The sequence below is a fragment of the Muscardinus avellanarius genome, assembly GCF_963383645.1.
Source record: "Muscardinus avellanarius genome assembly, chromosome: 10".
NCBI lineage: Eukaryota > Metazoa > Chordata > Mammalia > Rodentia > Gliridae > Muscardinus > Muscardinus avellanarius.
In genome coordinates, this window is record NC_137796.1 from 61,994,722 (window position 1) to 62,018,504 (window position 23,783).

Here is a 23,783-nt window from a genome sequence, read left to right on the forward strand (position 1 = left end):
GGTACTGGGGTTCCTGGAAGCCCTTCTACCTCCGGGCTACACTCCCATACCTATTTTTACATTTTTACTTGGAAACGGGGTCTCCTAAGCCAGCGCGCGCGGCTGGCTTCGAACCTGCGCGATCCTCCTGTCTCTGCCTCCCAAGCGCGGGGATTACAAGCGTGCGCCACCACGCCGGGCTAGGAGTTAAATTTAAATGAAATCTCTAGGCCCTAATCTAATCTGACTGGGCCCTTATCAAAGGAGATCAGAATGCAGACACACACAGAAAGAAGAATGTGAAAGCCGGGCGTGGCATGCTTCTAATCCCAGCAATCAGGAGGTTGAGTCCAGGAGGATCAGAGTTCTTGGACAGCCTCAGCTACTTAGGTTCTCCACAATATAGTCAGACCTTGTGTTAAAATAAAGAATAAGCCGGGCACGGTGGCGCACGCTTGTAATCCCCGTGCTTGGGAGGCGGAGACAAGAGGATTGGGCAGGTTTGAAGTCAGCCTCGCTGGCTTAAGGGACCCTGTTTCCAAATAAAAATAATATAAAAAGTAGGTCTGGGGCCGGGTGTGGTGGTGCACACTTGTAATCCCTGCGCTTGGGAGGCGGAGACAGGAGGATCGCGCAGGTTAGAAGCCAGCCTCGCTGGTTTAAGAGACCCTGTTTCCAAATAAAAATATAAATAAATAGGTGTCTGGGAGTGTAGCCCAGAGGTAGAAGGGTTTCCAGGAACACCAGTACCACCAAAACAAATAAATAAATAAACAAATAAATAAGACTAAAAAATAGGGAAGGGGTGTGGCTCGGAGGTAGAATGCCCCTGGGTTCCATCTCCAGACCCGCAAAAAAAAAAAAAAAAAAAAAAAAAAGTGAAATGGAGAATGAGAAAATGGCATCTGCAAGAGATGAAGCAGAAACATCTTAGGAGAGCTAACCAGTCCTGTTGACCCTTGGTTTTGGACTTCTGGCCTCCACAATGATGAGAAAATAAATTTCTGTCGTATAAGCCATCCAACTGCCGGTGTCTTCTTATAGCAGCCCTAGGAAGCAGCTCCTATCAGCTGGAGTTTCTGTTACTTACAATACAGCCCATCCCAGCCCAGTGCGGTGGCTCACGCCTGTCATCTCAGTACTTGAGAGGCTGAGACTTGAGGATCGCAGGTTCCAGGCCAACCTCAGCCACTTAGTGGAAACCGCAATAAACAAACAGATAGATAAATAGGGCTAGGCTCAAATAAATAAATAGGCCGAGCTCAGAGGTAAGATGCTCCTGGGTTCCAAACAAACAAAACCAAAGCCCCGAACAAAACCAACTTTGTGTGAACATTAAATATCTAAGAAGTAAGATTATTGGGATATAAGGCAGATATATAAAGCAGTTTTATGAGGAGCTGCCAAATTACTTTGCACAGTGATTATGTTACTTTCTGGTTGCTGCTATAGCAAGTTACCACAAACTTAGAAACAAACACAGTTTTATTACCTTATGGTTCTGAAGGTCAGAGTCCAAAATGGGTCTGACTGGGCTAAAATTCAGGTCTGAGCAGGGGCGTGGCTTCTGGGGGCTTCAGAGGGTCGCTCTCTTTGCCTCTTCTAGAAGTGTCGATATCATCTGGCTCAGGGCCTTTCTCTCTTTCTGTCCCCTCCCTCCTCCTTTCTCCTCTTCCTTCTCCTCCTTCTTCTCTGTCTCTCTGTTTCTCTCTCCAGGGATTGAACCCAGGGGCATTCTATCCCCAAGTTACCACCCCAGCCCTTTTTATTATTTACTTAAGTGTTTGTTTGTGTATTTTACTAGGGATTAAACAGAGGGACATTCTACCTCTGAGCTACACCCTAGGTTGATGGGACTCTCACTACTGGCTGAGACTGTCCTCAAACCTGCAATCCTCCTGTCTCAGTCTCTCAAGAACTGAGATTACAGGCCTGTACCACCATGACCGGCTTATTTATTATTATATTTATTTATTTGCAGTATTGGGGACTGAACCCAGGGGCATTTTACCTCTAAGCTACATCCCCAGGCCTATTTTTTATTCTTTATCTTGAAATAGGGTCTCACTAAGTTGCGGAGGGACTCACTAAGTAGCTGATGCTGGCCATGAACCTGTGATCCTCCTGTCTCAGTCTCCAAGTACTGAGATTACAAGCATATGCCACCACACCTGGCCAATTTGTTATGTATGTATGTATTCATTAATTTATTTATTTGTGGTACTGGGATGGAACGCAGGGGCTTTCTACCCCCTGGGGTACACTCCCAGACCTATTTTATATTTTATTTGGAAACTGGGTTTTACTAAGTTGCTGAGAGCTTCACTAAGTAGCTGAGGCTGGCTCTGAACCTGTGTGATCCTCCTGTCTCAGCCTCCCAAGTGCTTGGATTATAAGCATGTGCCACCACGCCCAGCCTATTTCTTATTTTTATATTAATAAATAATTATTTTTTTGTGGTACTAGGGGTGGAACCCAGAGTATTTCTGCCTCCGGGCTATACTCCCAGACCTATTTTATATTTTATTTGGAAACAGGGTCTCACTAAGTAGCCGAGGCTGGCTTTGAACCTGTGCGATCCTCCTGTCTCAGCCTCTCAAGCACAAGGATTACAAGCGTGCACCCCCAAGCCCGGCTTAATAAATAATTAATTTTGTGTGTTGTGTGTGGTACCGGAATTGAACCCAGAAGCATTCTACCTCCAAGGTACACTTTCGTCTGATTTTATTTTATATTTATTTACTTATGTTTTCTAGCAGTGGCAATTAAATCAAGCACAGGGATTACAAGTGTGCACCACCACACCTGGCTCTTAGCTCTATTTTTATTTTATATATATATATATATATATATATATATATATATATATATATTTATAGTGTGTGTGTGTGTGTGTGTGTGTGTGTGTGTGTGTTTTGTGGTACTGGCGGTGGAACCCAGGGGCTTTTCTACCTCCGGGCTGGGCTATACTCCCAGACCTATTTTATACTTTATTTGGAAACAGGGTCTCACTAAGTTGCTGAGAACCTCACTAACTAGCTGAGGCTGGCTACGAACCTGTGTGATCCTCCTGTTTCAGCCTCCCAAGCACGGGGATTACAAGTGTGTGCCACCACACCGGGCTTAAACCTGACTTTAAAGAGCTCTTTGGAACTGGGCATGGTGGCACATGCTTATAATACCAGTACTTAGGAGGCTAAGACAAGAGGATCAAGGTTCATAGCCAGCCTCAGAACTTGTGAGGCCCTCCACAACTTAGTGAGACCCTGTTTCAAAATAAAGAATAAGCCGGGTGTGGTGGCGCACACTTGTAATCCCAGCATTCGGGAGGCTGAGACCGGAGGATCAGGGTTCGCGAACCTCAGCTACTTAGTGAGGTCCTCTGCAACTCAGTGAGACCCGGTTTCAAATAAAGAATAAAAAAATTGGGCAGGGGGTGTAGCTCGGAGGTAGAATGATCCTGGGTTTCACCCCCAGACCTGCAAAAAAAAAAAAAAAACAAACAAAAACAAAATAAAGAATAAAAATAGGCCGGGTGTGGTGGCGCACACTTGTAACCCCCGCACTTGGGAGGTGGAGACAGGAGGATCGTGCAGGTTCGAAGTCAACCTCGCTGGCTTAAGAGACCCTGTTTCCAAATAAAAATAATATTAAAAAGGTCTGGGAGTGTAGCCCAAAGGTAGCAGGGTTTCCAGGAACCCCAGTACCACTAAAAAAAAAAAAAAAAAAAAAAAATAGGGCTGGGGTGTAGCTCGGAGGTGGAATGCCCCTGGGTTCCATCCCCAGTAACACACACACACACACACACACACACACACACACACACACACAGTCCTTGCTCTCTGTCTGGCACATCTGTATTAACTGCGACTGTGACGACCGAAGGAAGGAAGGAAGGAAGGATGAGGATGTTCTAAGGAGAAGGATGGGCTCAGGCTGAGAAGGAGGTGGAGGCGGTCCCTGGTCCAACATGCGCTGCCCGAGGAGGGCCTGGGGTGCAGAGGCGGTGCAGGAGCGCATCCGAGGACGAGGCGGGTGGAAGCCAGGTGAGGACTCAGCATGCCTGCTCTTAACCTTGTCACCCCAAACTGTTATCATCTACGCCCGCCATATATTCGTTAATTATACACCGGCCTTATCTGCCCTCCTGGCCTGCATTCCACTGAGATGAGCAGATGGTGGTGGAGGTCGAGGGGCAGCAGCCACTGTGCCAGGCTCCCAGGCACTTGAGGCAAGCCGACCCTGGTCCCGGCCCCTGAGGAGTTTCCAGCCCAGCGGCGGAGACCGGCAGGCGAGGCTGGCAGGGCTCTGTGTGGAAAAGTCAGGAAAAGCTCCTGAAGGAGGGGACATGCCTTTCCCAAGGTCCTGAAGCCAATACCAATACCAATAATGATACTGATGATATTGACAATGATAAAAATAGCCGGGCATGGTGACACATGCCTCTAAACCCAGTACCTGAGAGGCTGAGACGGGAGGAGCGCGGGTTCGAGGCGAGCCAGCGTTGGTGACTTAGGGAGATGCTTCAAACTAAAAGACAAAAAGGGGTAGGGGTATAGCGCAGAGTAAACTGCCCCTGGGTCCAATCATCACACACACACACACACACACACACACACACACACACACACACACACACACTCACATGCGGACGCGGGCAGGGGAAGAAAGAGAAGGAACAGAAAAAAAAGAAAAAATAATCGTGCTGTCATAGTGTAGCAGAAGATATTAGCAGGACTGAGAGGAGACAGTGGCTGCTTCTGGCTGGGGAAGATGGGAGCACGGGGGATGCATCTTGGACCTGGCTTCTGAGACGAGATGACCTTCTAAATAGATCTTTTTAGGCCAGGTGTGGTGGTGCACGCTTGTAATCCCCGCGCTTGGGAGGCAGAGACAGGAGGATCACGCAGGTTCGAAGCCAGCCGCGCGCACTGGCTTAGGAGACCCTGTTTCCAAATAAAAATGTAAAAATAGGTCTGGGAATGTAGCCCGGAGGTAAAAGGGCTTCCAGGAACCCCAGTACCACCAAAAAAAAAAAAAAAAAATAGATCTTTTTGCAGGGGAGGTGGAGTCAGGTACACAAAATTGTGGTATGTTTATCTCTTGTTTATTATTTTTCCATGTCCCTATCTTCTTTTCTTTTTTTGTTTGTTTTCTTCTTTATTATTTCCTCCTCCTCCTCTTCCTCTTCCTCCTCCTCCTCCTCCTCCTCCTTCCCCCCCCTCCTCCTCTTTGTCCTCTCCTGTTTCAGCCTCCCAAATGCAGGGATTACAAGCATGTGCCACCACACCCGGCTTTCCACCCCCCCCCTTTTTTTGCAGTACTGGGGATGGAAACCACACCCTTCAGCTCTATTTTTTATTCTTTATTTTGAAACAGGGTCTCACTGAGTTGCAGAGGACCTCACTAAGTAGCTGAGGCTGTCCGCAAACCTCGATCCTCCGGTCTCAGCCTCCCAAATGCTGGGATTACAAGTGTGCACTCTGCTTTTTCCACCACACTCTGCTTTTTCCACCCCTTTTAATGATCAGTTCCCTAAGTAACAAAAAGTCATCCCCTAACCCCCAGGGGACTCCACTCCCACCCACGGCGCTGCTCTGGGCATGACCTGTCCCCTCTGGGGCTTGCACATGCCTCCCCAGGAGTACCTACTTGAAAGTGGAGTTGCTGGGTCCCAGGACAGAGGCACAGTTAATGTCACAAAGTCTGCCCTGTTGCTTACGGTAAATTCTGAAGCCTTAGCAACCTTTGAACAGGCAGAGAATGTTAGAGGAAGGAACCACAGGCACGAAGGGCTGCTTGCAGGTAAACCTGCCAAGGGGAGGAATCAAGGCTCAGAGAACAGCCATGGAATAAATACTTGACCAGACTGGTTTCTTTTTTCATTTTCTCCACCTAAACATGAAGACTGTATTATTGGGGGTGGCGGTTTGGCCACACCTTTTAAAATCTTAAATGCATCTATACTTTGACCTGACATCATCCCCACTCATGCAGAAGGGAGCAGGAAGAAGGGTGTTCACTTTTATTGCCTTTGTAAAAGGTGAAAAACAATGGAAAACCACTTATATCCCCCGCCAAACAGAAAGGTGTCAGTGAATTATAGGCCATGGTCATGGAATGAAACACAGTGAGACCCTGTTTCAAAATAAATAATAAAAACTTGGGCAGGGGGTATAGCTGGGAAGTCAAATGCCTCTGGATTCCATCCCCAGACCCACCAAAAAAAAAAAAAAAAAAAAAAAAAAAAAAAAAAAGAATCAACTGGGAATGGTGGTTTACTCTTGTAATCCCAGAATTTGGGAGGCTGAGACAGGAGGGTCGTGGTTCACGAACAGCCTCAGCTACTTAGTGAGGCCCTCTGCAACTCAGTGAGACCCTGTTTCAAATAAAGAATAAGCAATAGGGCAGGGGATGTAACTTGGAGGTAGAATGCCCCAGGGTTCAATCCCCAGTTCCGCAAACAAAACAAAACTAAAAACTAAAAATAAAGACAAAAACTGTACTTTTCACGGCTGTGAAGGCCGGGGGAAGTCTATGATAACCGTGCTATCGAGGGCCTCTTTGCAGGACCCCACCAACGAGGAAGTCAGGGAAGCGCTGGGAAGAGCTGGCTTTTATAGCAAGGCAACTCTCACGATAACTAACGACTTCAATAGCCAACCCACTCCCGCAATAACCCGTTCCCATAGTAGTGACATTAATCCATTCATGAGAACGAAGCTCTCATTACCTACACACCTTTAAGCGAATCTCCCTCTCTATAAATGCAATAGCAACTTATTATTATTATTATTATTATTTTGGTGGTACTGGGGATGGAACTCTTCTACCTTCAGGCTACACTCCCAGACCTATTTTATGTATTTTTTTTAAATTTGGAAACAGGGTCTCTCTCTTTTTTTTTTTTTTTTGGTGGCACTGGGGGTGGAACCCAGGGGCTTTCTACCTCCGGGCTACACTCCCAGACCCATTTTATATTTTATTTGGAAACAGGGTCTCACTAAGTTGCTGAGAGCCTCACTAAGTAGCTGAGGCTGGCTTCGAACCTGCGCGATCCTCCTGACTCTGCCTCCCAAGAGGGGGGATTACAAGGGTGCGCCACCACGCCCCTCTGCAATAGCAATTTAAGTGGCTTAAGAGGGAATATACAAACCTGAGCAGCGGGGGAACCCATGGAAACGCAGACCCCTGGGCCCCACCCAATCTGCCCCACTCACGTCCCTGGAGGGGGGTGCTACAATCTGCCTTCTGAACGTGCTCCCAAGCCAAGACTGAGCCCACAAACAGAGGTAGCCACTATCAGCTCCTCGGGGGTCCCCTCTTCTAAGGGGTCATGGGACCCCGCGGGTTCTGATTCCAGCCCTTCCACTCTACCTACCTGAGCCTTAAATTCCGCCAGCCACAATTTCTTCATCTGCAACATGAGACCGTCAATGGTGCCTGCCTCCCAGGGCCGTTGTATGGTCTGGGTGAGTTCACATGTATAAAATATTTAAAACGGTGCCAGCTCATACACTTTCCCAATGAAGGGCTCCTATAATTAGCACCCTCTTCCAAAGATGATAAATACTTAATAACAAATAAACCTACACGAAAATATTATCGAGCGTCTGGCTGGTGACATGAAATGGACGATATTGGTTATGGGAAATGTTGGTCTATTGCTTGATTCCCCCCCCCATTTTTTTTGGGGGGGTGGTACTGGGGTTCCTGAAAGCCATTCCCCGGGCTACACTCCCAGACCTTTTTTTATTTATTTGGAAACAGGGTCTCTTAAGCCGGCACGGCTGGCTTTGAACCTGCGTGATCCTCCTGTCTCCGCCTCCCAAACCCGGGGATTACAAGCATGCGCCACCATGCCTAGCTCCCCTCCACATCTTGCATAATTAAAATTATTTGGAATTAAAAAGAAAATGAGAAGTGGAGCATGGTGTTGCATGCTTGTAATTCATACTGGGAGGCTGAGACAGGAGGATCACAGTTTCGTGGCTGGCCTCAGCAATTGAGTGAAGCCCTCAGCAACTTCTAAAGACCCTGTTTTCAAGTTAAAAATAACTTGCCGGGCATGTGTTGTTCATAGGTTGCCGGGCATGGTGGCGCACGCTTGTAATCCCCGTGCTTGGGAGGCAGAGACAGGAGGATCGCGCAGGTTTGAAGCCAGCCCCGCTGGCTTAAGAGACACTATTTCAAAAAAAAAAAAAAAAAATAGGTCTGGGAGTGTGGCCTGGAGGTAGAAGGGTTTCCAGGAACCCCAGTACCACAAAAAAAAAAAAAAAAAAAAGGTCCTGGGGTATAGCCCTGAGGAGTGGAAGGACCATAAGTTCCATCCCCAGTACCACAGGGTTATGGGAGGAGAAAATGATAAGCCGGGTTACAATGGGACAGGAGGATCGCAGGTTCGTGGCCAGCTTCAGTAACTTAGTGAGGCCATCTGCAACTTAGTGAGATGCTGTTTCAAAATAAAGGAATAAAATAGGGTTGGGGGTATATCTTGGGGGTAGAATGCCCCTGGGTTCCATCCTCAATACCATAAAAAAAAAAGGAAATGATCAAAATAACTTGATGGTCCTCTGGTATCAGTCCTCGAAGTGCTCATAGGCTGTTGATCCATGGTTACTCTCAAGTTTCTTGCCATGTGAGCCTCTCCAGTATGTTATCAAGCTACCAAAAAAGACAGAATCCCCTAACATAAGTCACAGACTTTTATAATGTAATAATGGAAATGACATCCCATCACTTTTGCCTTATTTTATCCATTAGAAGTTTCTCCCATAAGTTGGGCGTGGTGGCCCACAGTTATAATCCCCAGGCTTGGGAGGCGGAGACAGGAGGATCGCGCAGGTTTGAAACCAGCCTCTCTGGCTCAAGAGACCCCGTTTCCAAATAAAAAATATAAAATAGGTCTGGGAGTGTAGCCCTGAGATAGAAGGGTTTCCAGGAACCCCAGTACCACTAAATAAATAAATAAATAAATAGTATTCTGAGCAGTAGAGGAACAGATCATATTTAGGGGTAAACTGGTTTCTGCTTCCTGCTGTTCAGGTAGATTAACATCTGAAATTTGTGAGAGCCCAGGCTACATCTTTGTGTCTCCTTTCTTCTCAGTGCAGGTCTATAAAATACAGCTCAAAGAGCCAGACATGGCGGAGCACGCTTGTAATCCCGGTACTTGGGAGGTTGAGAAGGGAGGATCCCAGGTTCCCCGCCAGCCTCAGCTACTTAGTGAGGCCCTCCGCAAACTTAGTTACAGCCAGTGCTTCTGGCCTTCAAAGGCAAACATCTTTACTGTCTGCCCTTTCACAGAAAAACAGCTGCCAGTTCCTTCTCGTCTCAGAGCCAGCTCCAGCTTCCAATCACATGCGCCTAAACAGCAGCCCAGCAACCAAAAATAAAATACTGGAGCCACACGAGTCATTGCCACTGAGAAAGCGCCCAGGCAGAATTACAGTCAGGACCCACAGCAAATCTCAGCACTTTTATTCTTTGTTAAGAGTCAGGCTCTACCCCCCCCCCCCAAGAACATGGAAACTGCCTTCTTAATTTTATTTACACACACACACACACACACACACACACACACACACACACACACACCTCTCCTAGCCCCAAAGCAGCCCTGTCTCTGACTCTTTTGTTCTCTTCCCTTTAAGCTCCAACTTTTCATTTTTTATTTATTTAATTTTGATACTGAACCCAGGGGCATTCTGCCTCCAAGCTATACCCCCCGCCATTTTTATTTCTCTCCCATGAGGGAGAGAGGGGAATTATACTCAGGACCCGTGGGATCCCTGGCTTACATGACAGAAAAGAATTTCAGCACAAGAGATAAGGACACAGATTTATTTAAGAAAATAAGACATACACATTCAAGAGAGACTGTTGGCCATCTCAAGCACAAGAGAGATGCATTTTGGGGTTTATAACTTTTTTGGTGCTGGGAATGGAACTCAGGAGCATTCTACCTCTGAGTTAAACCCCCAAAACCTATTTTATTTATTTATTTTTGTAGTAGTGGGGATGGAACCCAGGGGCTACTTCTGGGCTAATTTATTTAAAAAGAGGGTCTCACTAAGTAGCTGAGGCTGGCTTCGAACCTGTGCGATCCTCCTGTCTCAGCCTCCCAAGCACTGGGATTACAACCGTGCGCCACCACGCCTGGCTTAGTCTTTTTATTTTTGAAACTGGCTTCACTGAGTTGTGAAGAGCCCCACTAAGTAGCTGAGGCTGTCCGCGAACCACGATTCTCCGGTCTCAGCCTCCCGAATGCTGAGATTACAAGCCTGCGCCACCACGTCCAGCTACTGCTCTTTTTTTATATGAAACTTTGTAGATGGTGAGAATGAGAAGTGTGTGGGGTGAGGTGGTGTCAGCCTAGTGATCTTGATTCCTTTGGTTATGGAGCAGAGCAGGAGACAATGGTCTTTTTCTCAGAGTCTTCAAGTTGATATCTAGCTGATGGATAGTGTTTGGACTGTACTCCTATCATTGGGCTTTGAACAAAATCTTTACCTAGACTTTTTTTTTTTTTCTGTACTGGGGATGGAACTCAGGGGCATTCTACCTCCGAACTACATCCCCGTTGCTATTTTTTTAGTCTATTTATTTATTTAGGTACTGGGAGTGGAACCCAGGGGCTTTTCTACTTCCTGTCTACTTCCAGTCTATACTCCCAGACCTATTTTATACTTTATTTGGAAACAGGGTCTCTTTAAGTTGCTGAGAGCCTCACTCAGCAGCTGAGGCTGGCTTCGAACTTGTGTGATCCTCCTGTCTCAGCCTCCCAGTCGTTGGGATTACAAGTGAGAGCCACTACACCTGGCTAGTCTTTATTTTTTGAAACGGTCTCACTGAATTGCAAAGGGCCTAAGTAGCTGAGTCCATCTGCCAACCGCAATCCTCCCGATTGCTGTGCCTAGACTTCTTGTGATCAATCAAAAATTATATTCTAAGCCGGAAGATCGTGGTTCGAGGACAGCCTAAGCTACTAAGAGTTGTCCTTGGGGTCCCGAAGTACCCAGACTGTCATGGCTTCGAGATTGCCACAGCGACCTCCCACTTCTTTGCAGACGGGGAAAGTGAATCCCAGAAAAGGGAGGGCCTGTCGAAAGGATCCACAGGGACTATCAGCTCAGGTGTATGAGGCCTGATTGGGTCCTGGGAATCTGACCATCCCCATCCTTACCTCAATGTTTACCTCAGTGTCAGCCCTGTGGGCTTGGCACCATCATCGACCCTGCTTTTCAGACCAGCAATATGCCCAGGTCCTCCTGGCTGCCGCTGGCATCAGCTCTGGACTCCAGTACCAGTGGCTTTCACGCTCGACTCTGAGCTCTTAAGCAAGACTGAGCTGAGGGCTCCTGTCACCCTGGCTGGAGCATGCTTCGTGGAAGCATCCTACACAGAGGATACGGAGCTGCTGTTTATTAAGTACTAACACCATGAACCTTGCGTGTATTAACTCATTGGATTCTCTCACATCCAATGATATTTGGGGGGGGGAGGGTACTGGAGATTGAACCCAAGGGCATTCTAATTCTGAGCTACATCTTCAGCCCTACCGATTTTTTATTTTTTAAAACAGGGTCCCAGCCAGTAGTAGGGCATGCTTGTAACCCTAGTGCTTGAGAGGCTGAGACAGAAAGAGCGAGGCCAATAAAGACCTGTAAGAAGAGAGAAAAGAAGAGAGAAAGGGAAGGGGGAGGTTGGGAAATAAAAGATGGGGAGACCAAGGGAGAGACGCTAGGAAGAGGTATTAAATGAATCCATTCCCAGCTGTGAGTGGTGGCACACATCTGTAATCCTAGTACTTGGGAGACTGAGACAGGAGGATTTCAAGTTCTTTTCAATTGCTTTTTCAATTGCTGAACAAATGCATGAGAGTGGAGAGGCTCTTTTTATTTTTTTCTTTCTTTCTTTTTCTTTTTTGTACTGAGGATTGAACCCAGGGACAGACATTCTACCTCCAAGCTATACCCTCCAGCCCTTTTTATTTTGAAACAAGGGTCTCTCTCTCTCTGTCTCTCTCTCTCTGTCTCTCTCTCTCTCTCTCTCTCTCTCTCTCTCTCTCTCTCTCTCTCTCTCTTTGGTGGTACTGGGGTTCCTGGAAACCCTTCTACCTCCGGACTACACTCCCAGATCCATTTTAAAAATATTTTTATTTGGAAACAGGGTCTCTTGAACTAGCGCGGCTGGCTTTAAACCTGTGCCATCCTCCTGTCTCCGCCTCCCAAGCGCGGGAATTACAAGCGTGTGCCACCACGCCCGGCTAAACAAGAGTCTCTTTAAGTTGCCAAAATCCTCCCTAAGTTGCTGAGGCTGGCCTCAAACCTGTGATCCCCATCTCAGTCTCCCAAGTGTTGGGATTACAGGCGTGCACCCCATGACTCGCTGGGAGTGGATTCCTCCCCACCGCCCCAGCTCTGTGTTACTGGGAATTGGGCCCAGGAACATTCTATCTCTGACCTACACTTCCAGCCCTTTTTATTTGTTAAATTTTAATATATTTGCGTGTGGTATTGGGATGGAACCCAGCTACACCTCAGCCCTACTTTATGTACTTGTTTATTTATTTGTTGTTTGTTTGTTTGTTTATTGATTCTGGGGGTGGAACCCAGGGGTATTCTGCCTCTAAGATACACTAGCTTTTTTTCTGTGTGTGTGTGTGTGGTACTGGGGATGGAACCCATGGGCATTCTACCTCTGAGCTACACCCCCAGCACTATGCTTTGTTATTTATTTTGAAACAAGGTCTCACTTAATTGCAGAGGGCCTCACTAAGTAGCTGAGGCTGTCCACAAACTGTGATCTTTCTGTCTCAGCCTCCCAAATGCTGGAATTACAAGCGTACGCCACCACGCCCAACTCACTCTAGCCCTATTTTATTCTTTTATTTTTCAACAGGATCTATTTTATTCTTTTATTTTGAAACAGGATCTCACTAAGTTTCTGGGGCTGGCTGTGAACCTCTTATCCTCTTGTCTCAGCCTTCCAAGTACTGGGATTACAAGCATGTGTCCCATGCCCGGGCTATTCTTTTATTTTGAAACAGGGTCTGGCTAAGTTGTGATGCCCTCACTAAGTTGCTGAGGCTGGTCAAGAACCTGCAATCTTCCTGTCTCGGCCTCCCAAGTACTGGGATCACAAATGTGTGCCACCACTCCTGGTTTATTTTTTGTTTTGAAACAGGGTCTCACCATATTACTGAAGCTGACCTTGAACTTGAAATCCTCCTGTCTCAGTCTCCCAAGTACTAGGATTACAGATGTGTGCCACCACTCACAGCTGGGAATGGATTCATTTAATACCTCTTCCTAGCATCTCTCCCTTGGTCTCCCCATCTTTTATTTCCCAACCTCCCCCTTCCCTTTCTCTCTGACTTCTTTTCTCTCTTCCAGACTTGTATATATAATTTTTCTCCTGCATGATGTTTGTACAGCAATAGATAAAAATAGGTTTTTTTTTTTTTTTTTTTTTTTTTGCCGTGAAGACATTTATTGGGTGGGTGGGTGGGGGCTCATTCATTCTTGGCCGCGGCTTTCCTCATGGCGGCCAGGACGCTGCTCAGCTCCTCCCGCTTCCACTTGGCGCGGATGTGCGTGCCCACCCGCTTCTTGATGAACTCGAGGGCCCGCTTGTCCTTGGAGACCTTGAGCAGCTCCATGGTGCGGCGCGGATCATGTCCGCACGTGGCCCTCGTTGAGGCCCACGGCCATGGGGTAGCGCAGAGCCATGGCTGCGGCTCGTCACTGGCTGCAGGGGCGGAAGCAACAATAGTAATAATAATAATTATTTGCTTATTTATCTCTTTTTTCTTTCTTTTCTGTAGTACTAGGAGTAGAACCCAGAGGCTTTCTACCTCCGGGCTATACTCCCAGACCTATTTTATATTTTTATTTGGAAACAGGGTCTCATTAAGTTGCTGAGAGCCTCACTAAGCAGCTGAGGCTGGCTTCGAACCTGCGCGATCCTCCTGTCTCAGCCTCCCAAGTGGGGATTACAAGCGTGCGCCACCACACCCGGCCCTATTCATCTCTTTTTTTCTAATGCCAGTACTGTGCTAGGAGGGTATGTAGTAATCCATTTAATCTCTACCTCAAAGGGCTCATTACTCTCTATTTTTAAAATTAAATTAAAATTGGGGGGGCATTAGGGACTGAACCCAGGGGCAGTCGACCTTCTGAGGTACACCCTGAGCCCTTTGCAAAAACATTTTTAAAATTTTCTGGTGTTGTGGATCAAACTCAGAGCCTTGCTCATGGTAGGCAAGCACTCTACCCCTGAACTACATCCTCAGGCATCATTAAAAAAAAAATTGAAACAGGATCTCTCAAATTTATTGAGACTGTTCTGGAACCTGAGATCTTCCTCTCTCTCAGCTCCCAATGTCCTGGGATTGCAGGCGTGCACCACTGTGCCCGGCTTATTACTATCTATTTGACAAACATTTATTGAGTGTGTACTGTATGCCAGGCCCTGAGGAATCAGTATTGAACCAGACAAAGGTTCTCACCCTTCTAGGACTTGCACACTAATGTGGGAACATGATGAGCAGATATACGAACGCTTCCAGTAACCCAAGGAGAAGCAAAGCAGGGTCTAGCAGGGAGACCATGACCAGGGAAACTTTCAGATAGGACAGCCTTGGACAGACTCCTGGAAGCAGTGACGCTGGAGGAGAATCGATGCGAGAGGGAGGCAGCGCTATAAAACCCGAAGAAGAGCATTCCTGGTGGAAACACAGAGAACGCTTGGGCCCTGAGGCAGGACCAGCTTGAGGAGTGTGGGCGGAACTGAAGAACAATCTGGGGGCTGGAGTGGCTGAAGCAGAATGAAAGAGATGGGAGATGAGGTCAGAGAAGATGCCAGGCTACAGGAAGCAGGGCCTTTGGGGCTAGGGTGAGGATCTGGACTTTTATTGAGTGACCTGGGAGCCACAGAAGGTTCCAAAGAGAGGCAGGGCTAGATCTGAGTCGGGATCCCACCGGACACCATTGACAGTAGATGTCATGGAGGACAAAGGATAAAAAGAAGGCGAACAGATCATCAGCCCAGGTTTTTAGATGCAGAAATAAAATTGAAAGCCCAACAACGATTCCACGCCCTTGCTGGGTGGCACTGAGCTACTTGGGGGGAGGCGGGGGCGTTCATGGATGGAGACTTTGCTTTGTGACCTTTGGGATGTTTCTTGTTTCTTCTGAGCCGCGATCGTCTCATCTGTGAATTGGGACTCAATACCCTCACGTTTAAGCGTAGCATGGCGATGAAAAGCCCAAGCTCTGGACTCAGCGTTGGAGGGAGCGGAGTCCCGGCTCTGCCATTCTCCAGCTCTGGCAATTAACGCTCCTTCCCAGCGTGGGTTTACCTCATCTAAAAGATGCCGATCTTAATAGCACCATTTCAAGGGGTTCCTTATAAGGAGTAAATGAAATCATGCAGGTAACGCGCTCTGCACGGCTCCTGGCATATGCCGGGCGCTCAATGGATGATCATTATTACCGACTGTTTCACCGCCCACCCCTCCCCAGGGGATGGGAGCCTGGGATAGTGCCGGATACGCGGTCGGCGGTCAACAAAAGTGAATTCCCTCTCCTGTCTCCGCGGCCCGCCGGCTCCCGGGGGACCCAGGCATTCCGGCCTCCCGCCGCCCCCCCACGCGGGCCCTCACAAAGGCCCCCATTCAAGCCTGGCGCACAAAGCGGTCCATTCACTAGTCGGCGCCAGCCTCCAGCCCCCGGCCGCCCCCCGCGCCTCGCCATTGGTCACCTCCGCTGCCCGTCAGCCCTCGGGTCCCGCCCACGGCCGCGCCGCCAGCCTCCGCGCTCCGGCCGGGTTCTTTTCCCACGGCTGGCACCCTTCGGCAACTTCTGATTGGCCCTGCCCTCCAGCCGCTCTGCTAGATTGGCGGCCGCTGTTCCCCATGGGCGGGGCCAGAGCTTGCCGCAGCGGGCGCCGATTGGCCCCACTGAGCTGGCGGGGCGGGGCCTGCGGGGCGGGCCGCCCCCCTTCTCCCCAGGCCGAAGCCTCTGGACTGCCGGGCAAGCCGGTGAGTGCCTGTGGCCGGCAGCCGGCTGGGGGCGACGGGGCGGGGCGGGGCCTGGGGGGGCTGGAGCTGGGGGGCTGCGACCGGGGCTCGGGAGGCCGGCGCCGACCCCGGGAGGGGGCCGGTGACCCGGACACTCACCTTGGACGCACAGCGGGACGCCGGCGGGGGAGGGGGGACGGGATGTCTACACTCCCCCAACTCGAGTTCCTACCGTGTGCGAGGCCAGACCCGGGTCCTCGCTGGCGTCACCCGGCCTATTTCGCAGAAGGGGAAACTGAGGCTCTCTTTGGGACTCTGAACGCTTTAATACCTGAGTCATCGCCTTCAGTCTCCCGCCCCCAGGATGACAGTGTCTCCGTCTCTGTTTTCACGTGTAAAACTTGTGGGCCGAAGAGAGGGGTCGTGGCTGGCCGAGAGGCACAGGGGTGGGAAAGACATCTTGAACCCAATGTATTTGAGTGGTTTTATTTTTATAATTAAGCCCTTTTCCTTTCGTTATCGTGTTAACTCGAGGCGGGTTTTATGGTACCCATTTATTATTATTATTATTATTATTATTATTATTATTATTATTATTATATCCTGGGGCATTCTACCTCCAAGCTACATCCTCAGCCCTATTTTATTTTATTATTTTGAAACAGGGTCTCGCTAAATTGTTGAGGGTCTGGGTAAATTGCTGAGACTATCCTTGGATCTGTGATCCTCCTATCTCAACCTCCCAAGTACTGAGATTACAGGCGAGTACTGCACACACACACACACACACACACACACACACACACACACGCCGCCGCCGCCGCCGCCACCACCGCCACCACCACCATCATGGTCCTCATTTTAAAAAGAAAACACTGAGACTGGACAGAGGAACCGGGTGGAAAGTAACACTTTGGAGGCTGAGTGTATCTTGGACCCTTTGGCCTTTTTAATCCCATAGTTATAATCTCCTAAAGGACAAGGGTGGGCTATCTCATTACTATCCTTCTGTGAGCCGGGCACGCACGTGTAATCCCAGGACTCAGCGGTAGCCCATCCTTGGGTCCTCCCAGCACCGCACACACCAATCGTTCTGTGAATCTGAATTCCTAGCGCCGTTCTGAGTGCGCACAAAACACCTGGCCCGTGGGAGTCGCTGCTGCTCGGTGCCCACCCTTATTTCACCCTGAGAGCCCTGGCGCTCAGCCGTCCGGATTTACACTTTGTCGTCTTCTTTGCGACCGCTTGTGCTTTGCATTGGCCCGCTTCCAAGGCTGGGGAAACCGTTTCGGAGGGACCTGGCCCGGGCCCTTTCTCAGCAAAGTTTATTAATTTCCTGGGCCGCGATTCCCAGCGAGGAGAGCGGAGGCCCAGGAACCCGAGCGGGATCCGGATCTGGGACTCCCCAGCCCTCTCCCCGAGGGCCTTGACCTTTGCCCGTCAGAGGAGGAGGAGCGCGGCGCCGCCACCCACCTGGCAACGGGATCGCTCGGCCCTCCCCTCGCCCGCTGTCAAGGGCCTGCGGCTCCGGACCCGCCCCCTTCGCCAGCCCCGCAGGTGCCGGGTGACGTCAGCGCCCGGCTCCCACCCCGCGCCGCGGCCCCGCCCCGCGCTGGACCGCAGAGGTAGCCGCACCTGAGGCTCTGAAGAGCACGGGGGATCCCGGGCCCCCCTCCCCGTCTCCCGGCTCCAGCTGCGCCCCCAGGTAGCCCCGAGGACCCGCGGGTGTAGGGGAGGGGAGGGGAGGGGGCGGCCACGCAGGCTCTTGGGTCGGGGGAGATGAGTTTGGCGCTCAGACTCTTGGATCCGGAGACAGGGTTTGTGGCCAGGGACCTCAGATCTCAGACAGGATGGCGCTGCAAGTTGGGACTCTTGGGTCTTGAGGGAGAAGAGGACTGAGGCCAGGACTCAGGGGCTGGGGTCTGGCCCCCTGGGTCTGAGGGAGGAGGGCTGGGGCCTGGAACCCTGGGTCTGAAGGAGAAGGTATGGGGCCTGGACCCCTGTGTCTGAGGGAGGAGGGCTGGGTCTGGACCCCTGTGTCTGAGGGAGAAGGTATGGGGCCTGGAGCCCTGTGTCTGAAGGAGAAGGTATGGGGCCTGGAGCCCTGTGTCTGAGGGAGGAGGGCTGGATCTGGAGCCCTGTGTCTGAGGGAGTAGGGCTGGGCCTGGACCCCTGGGTCTGAAGGAGAAGGTCTGGGGCCTGGACTCCTGGGTCTGAAGGAGAAGGTCTGGGGCCTGGACTCCTGGGTCTGAAGGAGAAGGTCTGGGGCCTGGACCCCTGGGTCTGAGTGAGGAGGGCTGGGGCCTGGACCCCTGGAACTGAGGGAGGATGGCTGGGCCTGGACCCCTGGGTCTGAGGGAGGAGGGCTGGGCCTGGAGCCCTGGGTCTGAGGGAAGAGGGTTGGGCCAGGACTCCTGAGGCCTGGCATAAACTGGGCTTGGAAGCTGAGTGGCAGCCGCCCCAACCCCTGCCCCAGGGCGGCTCCCTGGCTGGTTTTCCTCTTCAGGGTTAGTGTCTGCCCCTCCCAGGGCAGGTGCTCTCACCTGCCTAGGTGACACTAATGAGCCCTGGCAAAGCCCTCTGCTGGCCCCGGAAGGCGGGGTGGTGGGAGGGGCTCCGCATCCTCACCTCTCAGGGTGCTGTGGTGAGGCGAGGGCCCCACACTTACGGATCCAAAGGAAGGAGCCTGGGGGTTCCGACTCCTGAGTCCCGGGAGATCAGGTGGCGGGGGACTGGCTCCAGGGAGGAGTGGCATCAGCGTGGGCCATTGCAAAAACTCCCAAACCCTTCCTGGTCAAAGGCCACAGTGCTGGGGAGGAAGTGGGTGGGGTGGGGTGGGGTGGGGGGTAAAGTCCCAGGGATGGAGCTTGCTCTGGGTGTACCAAGGCCACACAAGAGGCCTGGGGTAAGCCTTGGCTATTTGGGGCTCCGGGATGGGAGGAATGCCTTGTTGGTTTCAGAGTACAGGGGATCCAGGGATTGAAGTCCAAGAACACTAGGGCCAGGAGTCACCCAGAGCGAGGTCCACAGGAGACAGAGGCTCTGAGGGAGAGACAGGGTCCACTGGGGCCAGGGATCCCTGGGGAAAGCCGGAAGTCTGGAATGACTTCCCCAGGGGCATGTGGGAGGTGAGGGGTGGCAGGTGCCTCTCCCTGGTGGGCAGAGGGGGCAGAAGTGTCCAGCTGTGCAGTGACGCAGTGGGCAGCGGCGGGGATGTCCGTGGTAGTGGAGGAGCAGGGGCGGCCTTCTTCAGGATGAGGACAGGTGCAGGCCATTTCCTGACCCTCCTTACTGTCTAGGAGATGGGGTGGAACCATCCATAGCTCTCCTGAGGCTGAGACTAGAGCTGGGTCCACCCCCCAGCTCCTAGAGACGGCTTCCGCCCCACTCATCTCCCGGTCTCCAGACCCATCTAGGCAGAGCCTGGTATTTGGAAGGCTTCTGAGAGTGTTGAATGAGGGCAAGAATGAATGAACAGGGCCAGGCTCTGCACCTTACAGAGAAGAAAGCCAGGGTTCAGAGGAGGCCGTGTTAACCAGGTAGTGAGATTCCAGTCTGTTCTGCAGGCATGGGGCAGGCGGGAACAGAGGTGGTCAGAGAAGCAGATGACCCAAATCAGGTCAATCTGCTTCTCTGGTCAATCCCAGCGCTCGCATCTCCAGGTGGGAAGCAAGGATGTGCCCTTCGTCTCCTCTCACCCTCTTCAGCTCTGAGCTCTAGTCTCCCTGGCTACTTCACGGGCACTCCTGCCTCAGGGCCTTTGCTCGGGCGGCCTGGATGGTTTTGCTCCCAGTATTCCTGAAACTCACTCCCTTCATCTCAGTCAGGTCTTTATTTTGAACTGCCACATCAGAGAGACCTTCCCTGGGCACCCCAATTAAAACTGCAACATCTCCAGCCCTAACACCCCCTTCCCGGCCTCATTTCTTTCATGGGCATTTATCACCATTTGACATCCTATATAATTTACTTATTTATCTTTTTATCTGTCTCCTGGGATTAGAGCAGCGCCCTCCAATACAAATAGAATGGAAGCCAAATGTGTAATTTAAATTTTAAAGAAAATTAGTAGCCACATTAAAAAAAAAGTAACACACAACAGGGTATTCATGGTTATGATATATTTTATTTAGTCTGATATACCCAGAGTAGTATCATTTCAATATACGAAATGATATTAAAGTAAACCAATGAACTATCTTTCTTTACCACTAAATCCTTGAAGTGTGGTGGGTCCCAGTCAAGTTTATCAAGTTTGGATACCTTCTTTCTTTCGTTCTTTCTTTCTACCTTTTTCTTTTGTGGTACTGGGGATGGAACCCAAGGGCATTCTACCTCTGAGCTACACCCCCAGCCCTATTTTTTATTCCATTTATTTATTTATTTATTTATTTATTTATTTACTGGTGGTACTGGGGATGGAACCCAGGGGCATTCTACCTCTGGGCTACACTCCCAGACCTATTTTATATTTTTTATTTGGAAACAGGGTCACTTAAACCAGCTGAGGCTGGCTTCGAACCTGCGCGATCCTCCTGTCTCAGCCTCCCAAGCGTGAGGATTACAAGCGTGCGCCACCACGCCCGGCTATTCCTTTTTTTAAAAAAATTGGTGCATTGTTGCCGGGCGTGGTGGCACACGCTTGTGATCCCAGCATTTGGGAGGCTGAGACCGGAGAATCGCGGTTCGCGGACAGCCTCAGCTACTTAGTGAGGCCCTCCGCAACTCAGTGAGACCTGGTTTTAAAATAAAGAATAAAATATAGGGCAGGGGGTGTAGCTCGGATGTCGAATCCCCTTGGGTTCCACCCGCAGACCCGCCCCCCAAAAAAAAAAATTGGTGCACTGTATTCATACGTCTTAGTGGGATGCAAGATGGTGGAGACATACAAGCACACGTCACCCAATTAGCCCTTTCCAGTTCCCACCCCTTATTCCTTATTTAAAACAAGGTCTCACTAAGTTGCAGAGGGCCTCACTAAGTGGCTGAGGTTGTCAGCAAACCTGTGATCCTCCTTCTCAGTCTCTCAGGATTATGCTTGTAATCCTTTTAATCCTAGGCTTACAAGCATGCGCCACCATACCTGGCTATTTTATTTGTAAAATAAAAAACAGGGTCTTGGTAGGTTGATGAGAGTCTCAATACTTGCTGAGGCTGTCCTCGACCCTCAAATCCTCAAGTCTCAGCCTCCCAAGTATTTGGGGCTACAGGCATGCGCCACCCCAAGTCCTTTTTTATTTATTTTGAATAAGAGTTTTGCTAAATTGCTGAGCCTGTGATCCTCCTCCTAACCCTCCCAAGTACTGGGATTATGGGTTTGCGTGCCACTACACCCAACTCAAATTACATAATTATTGAATGAATGGAGAGAGAGGTAAACGGATGAACAAGCATGCGGCCTCTGTTGACCCAATTTGCAGAAGTGTAAGAAGAGATCTAGCTGGGCATGGTGGCGCAGGCTTGTAATCCCAACATTTGGGAGGCTGAGACAGAAGGACCTTGGTTCCACGACGGCCTCCGCTACTTAGTGAGGCCCTTTGCAACTCAGTGAGACCCTGGTTCAAAATAAAGAATAAAAAGTAGGGCTGGGGGTGTAGCTCAGGGGGTTCCAGCCCCTAAAAAAAAAAAGAGATAAGTGATCAAAGAGCCCGAGGGGGCGTCCTGGGGGTGGGGCGGGCACACCAGGGTGGAGCCTCACCCGAGTGACCCTCGTCTCTGTCGCCCGCAGACCATGGCAGCGGTGACCCTGTCGGTGCCCGGGCGGAAGGCGCCCTCCAGGCCGGGCCCGGTGCCCGAGGCGGCCCAGCCGTTCCTGTTCGCGCCCCGCGGGTCGGGCGTGGGCACCGGGCCTGGCGGCGCGGGCAGCGGGCCGCAGGTGGAGTGGACGGCGCGGCGCCTGGTGTGGGTGCCGTCGGAGCTGCACGGGTTCGAGGCGGCGGCGCTGCGCGATGAGGGCGAGGAGGAGGCCGAGGTGGAGCTGGCCGAGAGCGGCCGGAGGCTGCGGCTGCCGCGGGACCAGATTCAGCGCATGAATCCGCCCAAGTTCAGCAAGGCCGAGGACATGGCGGAGCTCACCTGCCTCAACGAAGCCTCGGTCCTGCACAACCTCCGCGAGCGGTACTACTCCGGCCTCATCTACGTGAGTGGCGTGCACGCCGGGGCCCGCGCCTGCTGGGGTGCGGGGGTCCCCAACTCCAACTAGCAGGGCTGTTTGACAGCTGTACCCGGGAGGCCTGCGACGGCCCCTTGGCCCGAGCTGAACTATAATTACATTACAGGGTTAGCAGGACAGCCTCAGACCCCACTGGGATGTCCTAGGTGGTAGGTGCCCTATTTTTTATTCTTTATTTTGAAACAGGGTCTCACTAAGTTGCAGAGAGCCTCACTAAGTAGCTGAGGCTGTCCATGAACCACGATCCTCCAGTCTCAGCCTCCCGAATGCTGGGATTACAAGCGTGCGCCACCATGCCCAGGCTTTATTCTTTACTTAGAAACAGGGTCTCACTGAGTTGCAAAGCACCTCACTAAGTAGCTGAGGCTATCTGCAAACTGTGATCCTCCTGTCTCAGCCTCCCAAATGCTGGGATTATAAGTGTGCACCACCATGTCCAGCTGTTCTTTTCTTTTCTTTTTCTTTTTTTCCTCTTTTTTGGTGGTACTGGGGTTCCTGGGATCCTCCTGTCTCCGCCTCCCAAGCGGGGGGATTACAAGCATGTGCCACCATGGCCGGCTATGTTCTTTATTTTTGAAACAGGGTCTCTTAAGTTGCAGAGGGCCTCACTAAATAAATAAGGCTGGCCTTGAACCTGTGATTTTCCTATCTCAGCCTCCTAAATACTGAGATTACAGCATGCTCTCCCATGTCTGGCATGGTCCCCATTTTACAGATAAAGAAACTGAGGGACAGATAGTTCAAGTTTCCTGACCAATGGCAGCTAGTTAGAAACGGCAGAACCAAAACCGAGCATGGTGGCGCATGCTTGTCATCTCAGGATTCAGGAGGCTCGCGGTTCGTGGACAGCCTCAGCCACTTAGTGAGGCCCTTAGCAACTTAGTGAGACCCTGTTTCAAAAATAAAAAGACTAAAAATAGGACTGGGGGTGTAGCTCAGAGGTACAATGTCCCTGGGTTTCATCCTCAGTACCGCAAAAAAAAAAAAAAAAAAAAAAAAAAGGAAGGAAGGAAGGAAGGAAAAAAGAGAGAAATACATGGCAGACCCATGCAGTCTAGATCTAGCCTTAAGAATTAGATGGGGTTAATAGGTGGGCATAGCGGCACACATTTGTAATCCCAATACTGGGAGGCTGAGACAGGATGGCAGGTTCACAGCCAGCCTCAGCAAATGGCAAGACTTTCATCTACCTAACGAGACCCTGTTTCAAAATAAAAATAAAATAGGGCTGGAGGTGTAGCTCAGAGGTAGAATGCCCCTAAATTCAATCCCCGGTACAAGAAAAAAAAAAAAAAAAAGAAGAAGAATTAGATGGGATTAGCTGGGCACAGTGATACTGACGCATAATTTCAGTACCTGGGAGGCTGAGACCAGATGATCACAGGTTCAAAGCCAGCCTCTGAAATTTAGTGAGGCAGTATTTCAAAATAAAAAGTAAAAAGTGCTGGGGGGTGTGACTCGGAGATAGAACACTCCTGGGTTCCATCCAGTACAAAAGAGAGAGAAAAAAGAAAGAATAAGATGGAATTGACGAATGCCGGGCATGGTGGTGCACGCTTGTAATCCCCATGCCTGGGAGGCGGAGACAGGAGGATCGCGCAGGTTCAA

General features: G+C 50.4%; 1 protein-coding gene across 3 annotated transcripts in view; it reads left to right on the forward strand.

Annotated features, from left to right (window-relative positions):
• Positions 1 to 21,734: 21,734 nt before the first annotated feature.
• Positions 21,735 to 23,783, forward strand: part of MYH14 (myosin heavy chain 14) — a gene marked incomplete at both ends in the record, with an annotated part of 82,942 nt that continues 80,893 nt past the window's right edge. For all 3 annotated transcript variants that reach the window (XM_080702534.1, XM_080702535.1, XM_080702536.1), the window contains one exon: positions 21,735 to 22,142. In XM_080702534.1, coding sequence (XP_080558660.1) covers positions 21,735 to 22,142 — 408 coding nt within the window. The remainder of the gene's footprint in view (positions 22,143 to 23,783) is intronic.